At 33.5% G+C, this 8,648-nt stretch overlaps 1 protein-coding gene across 1 annotated transcript in view; it reads left to right on the forward strand.

Annotated features, from left to right (window-relative positions):
* LOC143251124 (uncharacterized) overlaps positions 1-7,735 on the forward strand; it is a 43,554-nt gene extending 35,819 nt beyond the window's left edge. Inside the window, exons 6-9 of the mRNA XM_076502497.1 lie at positions 157-238; positions 878-1,028; positions 4,032-4,206; positions 6,710-7,735. Coding sequence (XP_076358612.1) covers positions 157-238; positions 878-1,028; positions 4,032-4,206; positions 6,710-6,951 — 650 coding nt within the window. The 3' untranslated portion in view covers positions 6,952-7,735. The remainder of the gene's footprint in view (positions 1-156; positions 239-877; positions 1,029-4,031; positions 4,207-6,709) is intronic.
* Positions 7,736-8,648: the final 913 nt, after the last annotated feature.

An 8,648-nucleotide genomic window follows, 5' to 3' on the forward strand; every position in this document is an offset into this window, starting at 1 on the left:
TATTAACCCTAATTTTCAAATTCGAACCTTGCAATAAGTTATTATAAGAAAATCGCCTGTTATTCTTCTTAAATTATAACATATTTCATAACTTTTCGATAAAATAAATGAAAATATTACACGTTGCAAGAAAATTAAAATATTTAATTATTCTAGAGCTCTTCGGCATTTTCGTGACTGACCTAGTGGCCACAAGTGGAACTAATTCCAATTCTATCACATTACTGGACGACAACGGGTAAATATTTTCGAATTGAAGCTAGAAGATAATTAGTAGAACTACAATTTCGAAAATAAACTCAAATTAAATAAAAACTACTTAAGTTATATAACTTAAATTTATAATTAATTGTCATTATAAATTTTCAAAAACACCAGCGTTTTGTCCTAAAATCAATTACCTTAACGTTACCTCTTGTGAGCTAACCCTACTATACTGTATCGTTCATATATTTAAAAAAAAAAAACAGGTTCGCTATAATTTAAAACGAAATTCATGCAATTACTTTTCGAATTTTCCAAATATTATTTTAAAGAATCATTTTACTATTAAGCATTTAAATAGTTTAGTTAAAAAGTTAATCGTTACTTCAAATATTAAATATGTTTATATTCACTCAAAATTAATTCATACGCTTTACTTATGTTTAGTAAATAATTATTTAGTTTAATTTTTAATTAGCCTGAGATCATTGTTTTTTCAACTTTACCTTTCATCTTAAAATTTTGAAAAGTTAAATTATTTTGCAGAGATCGGTAGTTCGTTCTACCAGCTAATAGAATTTGGTATAAAATTTCATTCTGTATTTACGATGTAAAATTATTACTTAGAGGAATCATTTGTACTGATATGAGTTTTTCATGTACTTCTTTGCAGCTGTGCTACAGAGCCATCTGTATTCCCTCTAATCACTCGTGCTCCAAATTCTAAAGATTTAAAGGGCAAGTTCGCTGCCTTTAGGTTTTCTGATGACTCCATTGTGAAGTTCAAGGTGACAGTCAAATTCTGCCTCGCAGAATGTAAACCTGTAAGTTTGAATCTTGGAAATAATGACTCACCATGTTTTTTTTACGACGTCATCATAAATTTAATGACGACTCAGATGTTGATTGTTGAAGTGACTGAAGTTTAATTATCGCAGATTCATGCATTTGGTGACAAACTTTTTTGTCGATGAATTCATCGTTAATTAATATATCTATTGAATCACTATTAATTACAAAACTTCCTACGACACCACAGTTTGGAGACTAAAGGGTTTGGTAGTAACTTCGATGTTAATTTTCAAATAGATGAGTGAATAAGTTTTGAGTAGTTTCATAGGGCGTCACAATTTAGACATTGTTGCGATGCGTGATGACAAGATGTATCACTGAGTTCACAACCAACTGAAAAATATGTCAGTTATACTTGTGAAATTTTCCACGAGATGACGTGATAAAATAAAAACAGATTTTGGTTTTTTTATACAATATGTGCATTGCAGCTCTAGTAAAAAGCCCTTTCGTTAGAATATCAGTTTTGATTACAATACATTAGAGCAGTTCAGTTTTAGACTGCTTTCAAAGACAATACTTAGGTTGTAAAACTATCATACACTCCTTCATTATGTACGATTATTTTTACAAAATTATTATTCTGAAGAATCAGATGTTCAATTAGTATAAATGAGGTGTGAATAAAATAACTTACAACACATTTCTTACAGAGCAACTTTGTACCAGGAGATATTATTGACCCTACTCTTTACGAGAACTTTGTACCAAGAGGTTCCTCTTAGCTTTACCTTAATCTTTACGAGAACTTTGTACCAGGAGATTCCTCTTAGCCTTATCCTACCGTATACAGAACCATTACAATAAAAAATTTAGCTTTAACTCAGTCGAAAAGTTTCGTTGTTTATGAGATAGAGTGATATTGGTGAATCCAAATTGCCATTACGTAATGAACGTCCCAAGTCACTCAAGTTCTTACCAATAGAGGTCAAAATCTAACTTTAAACAACATTAGCAAATAATACTGAATCACATAATGTAAAAAACTAACATCTTTTCTACGTTACATACACACACGCGTATATACCACATGTTCTTCTGCAGGGTCTCCAAAACTTCTCTGTTTCAAGAGTAAATAAAACCACAATTAAGAGTAAAAAATATTTTAATTTATTGCTTTTGATGTTCGAGGGTCATGCTGTGTTGCAGACTGCATGGTGCATATTTTTCTCGTGATTCATAACATGCGCACATTTTACTGACGTTACGATAGTACGAATTGCAAAGTTAAGTTTCTCTTATGTGGTTTTACTTTAGTGTCTACTGACTGATTGACAAACAACACACTACAGGCGGTTTTCAGTCAATCTTAGAAGAAATAATTTTTTCCGTACTTACAACCCAAAGTATTGATAAAGTCCAATTATGAATTTATCTCAAACAATTATCACTTAGACAATTACCAGTATTTGTTGTATAAAGCTAGGTGGTCAAGCGTTTGTTGTAACGAATAGAATCAGTTATTACACTGTGTAACACAAATTATGTACCTGGATAGTATTTGTTATTTCTTAATTACTTATATTGTAAAAGTACAGAAAATGACTATTATTCCCTTCAAACTTTGCTTTTGTTATTATTTGCTTTTGTTCATAATAAAATTGTTATTATGAAGAATATATTTATTTCATCCACAACTAATGTATAAGAGGTTCATGCAAAATATTTTATATGTGATATTTTTTCTATACTACTGGAAATTAAAATAAAATAAATTAAAAGATATTTAAATTTTAATAGGTCTAAAATTTGTATGATATAAAATCTTACTATTCAAGCAAGCAAAATTGTCCGTCTTACCATCTCGAATTTTTTGTTGTTTTTGTTTGTTTTTTTGCAGTGCTCGCTGGTAAAGTGAGGTTCCCAGGGTTTGTCTTGATCCCTAATATACCTTGTGGGTTTCACACATTTTAGCAGATGCTGTCACACAGTACTTATTCGCTCTTGTCTTGATAAATTGGCCACATACTTAGCAGAATGCGTCTGGAGAATGCTTACGGCTTCCTGATACCATCTCTGATAAAATCAGATAGGTCTTTGTGTTCACTTAGGCAGCTAGAACTAAATAAAAGTGGTGAGTGGTGAGCCCCTGTATATATATTATTATGGAACTTTCTAGAAAATTCTAAAACGTTCTTGAAAATTCTCGTAAGTTCTACAACATTCTAGAAAGTCCTTGAAACTTTTTGCAAGTTCGAGAAAATTCTCTATCAAATACTCAGCACTGAATCTATCTGGTACGTTCTAGAAAATTGGTAAATTTGAAAATTTCATTACTGAGGTTTCAAGAGAAAAATAGGTCTTTTCCTTTTACTTTAGGCATAAGCAATTGGGAAATAATACTTTCTGCTCAGGAACAAGAAAAAATATTGTTATATAGCGTTTTTATTATTACATGGCTTGTTTTTCAGACAGATACTCTGGATTACTCTCGTGCTCAGTGCATGGCGTCTACACTTAAAATATAATTGATCTACCATCATCTGGCTTAGTTCATTTCAATTGGTTCGGTGGTTAGGGCGCTCGACTCGCAATCTGAGGGTCGCGGATTCGAATCCCCTTCACCAAACAAGCTCGCCCTTTCAGCCGTAAGATGTAATGTATAATGTAATGATGTGTTCCACTATTCATTGATAAAAGATTTGGCGGTGGATAATGATGACTATCTGCCTCCCCTCTAGTATTTCATTGATAAATTATGGAACGCTAGCGCAGATAGTCCTCATGTAGTTTTACTGCGAAATTCTAAGACAGACAATCAGTTGATTATTTTTAGCTGAGCTTCAGATAACAACTGTGACACAGAACAACTTAGATGATAAATAAATGGATAATGTTTTGTTACTGTTATTAGATTTTATCCAGTTGGAAAGTTGGATATAACACTGAAGTATGTTAGAAGGACCACCCAGTTTACCGTGATCAACACACTATTTTTTATTATAAATTTCTAATAATCTGTTTATTCACTTCAGGTCAAGTGTGTCGGTAGCGGGAAGCTAGGATATGGACGTAAAAAACGGGAAGTGAGTGACGTCACGACAACTGATGATCAATTACCTGAAGAGATTCCTCTACAACTGGCTATCGTTATAGACAATCATGAAGCCCGCTTTACAGAAGAAAACCCTGGTGATGTAGATGTAAACGGTAAGTGACGATAATACCTTGAGGACCAAAACCCTGGTGGAACAGATGTAAACGGTAAGTGACGATAATACCTTGAGGACCAAAACCATGATGGAACAGATGTAAACGGTAAGTGACGATAATACCTTGAGGACCAAAACCCTGGTGATGTAGATGTAAACGGTAAGTGACGATAATACCTTGAGGACCAAAACCCTGGTGATGTAGATGTAAACGGTAAGTGACGATAATACCTTGAGGACCAAAACCCTGGTGGAACAGATGAAAACAGTAAGTGACGATAATACCTTGAGGACCAAAACCCTGGTGGAACAGATGAAAACGGTAAGTGACGATAATACCTTGAGGACCAAAACCATGATGGAACAGATGTAAACGGTAAGTGATGATAATACCTTGAGGACCAAAACCCTGGTGATGTAGATGTAAACGGTAAGTGACGATAATACCTTGAGGACCAAAACCCTGGTGATGTAGATGTAAACGGTAAGTGACGATAATACCTTGAGGACCAAAACCCTGGTGGAACAGATGTAAACGGTAAGTGACGATAATACCTTGAGGACCAAAACCCTGGTGGAACAGATGTAAACGGTAAGTGACGATAATACCTTGAGGACCAAAACCCTGGTGGAACAGATGAAAACAGTAAGTGACGATAATACCTTGAGGACCAAAACCCTGGTGGAACAGATGTAAACGGTAAGTGACGATAATACCTTGAGGACCAAAACCCTGGTGGAACAGATGTAAACGGTAAGTGACGATAATACCTTGAGGACCAAAACCCTGGTGGAACAGATGAAAACAGTAAGTGACGATAATACCTTGAGGACCAAAACCATGATGGAACAGATGTAAACGGTAAGTGACGATAATACCTTGAGGACCAAAACCCTGGTGGAACAGATGTAAACGGTAAGTGACGATAATACCTTGAGGACCAAAACCCTGGTGGAACAGATGAAAACGGTAAGTGACGATAATACCTTGAGGACCAAAACCCTGGTGGAACAGATGTAAACGGTAAGTGACGATAATACCTTGAGGACCAAAACCCTGGTGGAACAGATGTAAACGGTAAGTGACGATGATATCTTGAGGACCAAAATCCTGGTGGAACAGATGGAAATGATAAGTAACAATGTTATCTTAAAGACGAACACATCGATTACAGGTAACAATATCAACTTGAAGATGAAAACCCTGATGATATAAATGTAAACTGTGAATGACAAAGTCGTCTTGAAGATGAAACCTTCGGTGTTGTAAGTGCAAACAGTTAGTTCCAATACTTCTTTCAAAATACCAAACTTGAATTAAAACTCGAATTTTATATTGTTTAGTCTATGCAGGCTCCAACTAATACAGAATTTGGTACGTCATATTAAAACGATTGTCGAACGACATAGTGTTTTTTTACAGTTCGTGACACCACGTCTAGTCGCACAAGCCCCCCCTTCCAATGGCGCAGCGATATGTTTGCTGACTCACACCACTAAAAACTGGTTTTCGATACCCGTGGTGGGCAGAGTACAGATAATCCATTGTATACCTTTATGCTTGATTACAAACAAACAAACAAGTCACACTATATCTGATGACCACACATCTTTACAGTAGCTCCGTAGCGGAGTTTCCAGTACAAATACCTCTGTTGTAAGGCTATCATATCCAAAGCATACTTCTATTCCCTGATTATTTCCATAATCTATCTATCTTTGTATGGAATAATATGAATACTCGATTCATTCTCCAGCTTCATGAATTACGCGATGGTTGAACTGACATTTCGTGAAAGCATCTTGTGTGCATGTGAGCTGAGCTCTTTTTCAGACAGATTTTTCTTCATTTTGTTGCATACTGTTGCCTGGGGCACGTGGTCAGTGTTTAACATTCTCCTTCATATTCGCGGATTCTCATATGTCACAAGACACGTCAAATTAATTGCCACATTTGGGTTGCGACTCGTTACAGGCCCCCTTCCAGATGGTCCTAGCACCCCAAGTTCATCCATGCTTCTTTTGTCTTTCAGTGCTATTAAATACAAAGGTTACCCTCAATATTCTAAGTCTCCGAGTTGAAAACATCTTGATGATGTGAGTGTATGGATATTCTACGATGGAAAGGACTACTTTATATCCTTCCCAAAAGTGACCACTTTTTGGTGGCGTCACATTACCTATGACGACATGCAAACAATATCAAAATATGTGCATTTTCATTGTGTCTTTATATTAGATGCGGTTGTCACGTAACTTGCTGCTTTGCGTGTTCGAAATTGTTTTGATGTAACGTACGCATCCCTCTGTGCTATCTTATACTGAAAATGATTGAGTAAAATGAATCAAAATATTTCAAACCATTTAACCTTTGGTTTGCTAGGTGCTCGACAAATCATTCTTCTCTTCTTTCGATATTGCACCTTTTAAATGAAAAAAAACAAAACCTCTTGGTTGTATATTTTAACTAAGAGGAATATATAATCTATATTTTTACACAGGTCACCCACGTAACGAAGACGTCTGTTTCACACGAGTCCACGTCATTTTATGCGCTATCATAACAGTAATACTGCAGTTCTTCACAATCATTATTTGTCTAGTTTACGTCAGATACTTAAGAAAACGTCACCTAATGAGTTGCAAAGCATCATCCGACTACGTGTCGTCCTACATATCTTCCTTAAACAATGGGACACTAACTCAAAGTCTTCCTTGGAACAGAAAATCTATTATAAGTTAGATCGTAAACAACGACTGACGTTACGAGCTCAGAGGAAGGCCTTTTATATCTGGATAAAATTTGTGGGTTGTCGCCATCTTTTAGCAAAACTTTTAAACAACTGAATGTTTGTACCAGTATAAAAATATTTAAATCAATATATCTGTCTACAATTAACAAATAATATAAACAATACAGTTTTTTGTTCTTGTTTATTGTAATTAAACCTCAAAAAGTGATGCTAAACATAAGAATTTCAGCTTTGAACTTTCTGAATAAATCAGCAAATTGTATTAAGTATAATAAATTCAAGTATTGAGGTTTTTTTAACATGTATTATATAACTTAAAGTTATATATATATATATATCCTTCTGATTATGTAATCGTCAACTTCATAGCTTGTTATTTCGCTTCACGTACCCGTAATGCACATAATTAAAATAGCAATTTCAAAGACAAAACTATTAAATGCAATATGCGATAATAAAATGTGCTTAGCTTTTGTGTAAATAAACAAAACTAAAATCATTGTTCTAACTTTAAAACTTCACTGATTTTATATTTTATTATTGTTTGGTTCAAGGTAAATCTACTTAAATTTGAAAAAAGAAATATATATTCACTTTACTTCCTCCATCTATCGTAACTAGGGCTTTTATAGCTATGAAAATCATTGTATTTCTCTGTATTTATACATAAAAAGTAAATCTAAATATCTGGAGATTGTATTGTTCGCATTTCAATTCTAACAAATATTCGCTTCGAATGCCTTTATTTGATTAAACAAATGCCTTATTCTCAAATTTTGCATTCGTTTTTATTGTTTTAAATTTATTTTAAAATAATTTAATAGAAAAGTGTCTAAATACCGTTTAATATTTATAAGAACTTCATAGTTTATTTTTAGAAATATTTCTAAAATTCCTGACATTTTTATCTATTCATAAAATACCAGTTGGTTTACGGGCACAAAGAAAGGTCTCGTGACAGATGTATCATTTTATTTATTGTTACAAGATTCATTTTTTCAGTTTAGTGCATAAAAATACAACTCACGAAATCGATGGCACATAAAAACTAAGCATAAATGCCAAATACCATTAAAAGATATTTTGGCGTCATATAAGGTCAATCACACAGATTAATGACGTTATTAAATGGTCAGTCACATAGATTAATGACGTTATTAAATGGTCAGTCACATAGATTAATGACGCTATTAAATAGTCAGTCTCATATATTAATGACGTTATTAAATGGTCAGTCACATAGATTAATGACGTTATTAAATGGTCAGTCACATAGATTAATGACGCTATTAAATGGTCAGTCACATACATTAATGACGTTATTAAATGGTCAATCACATAGATTAATGACGTTATTAAATGGTCAGTCTCATATATTAATGACGTTATTAAATGGTCAGTCACATAGATTAATGACGTTATTAAATTATTTTGGCACAATCACATAGATTAATGACGTTATTAAATGGTCAGTCACATAGATTAATGACGTTATTAAATTATTTTGGCACAATCACATAGATTAATGACGTTATTAAATGGTCAGTCACATAGATTAATGACGTTATTAAATGGTCAGTCACATATATTAATGACGATATTTAATGGTCAATCACATAGATTAATGACGTTATTAAATGGTCAGACACATAGATTAATGACGCTATTAAATGGTCAGTCACATAGA

This window comes from Tachypleus tridentatus, chromosome 5 (assembly GCF_004210375.1).
Source record: "Tachypleus tridentatus isolate NWPU-2018 chromosome 5, ASM421037v1, whole genome shotgun sequence".
In the NCBI taxonomy this organism is placed as follows: Eukaryota; Metazoa; Arthropoda; class Merostomata; order Xiphosura; family Limulidae; genus Tachypleus; species Tachypleus tridentatus.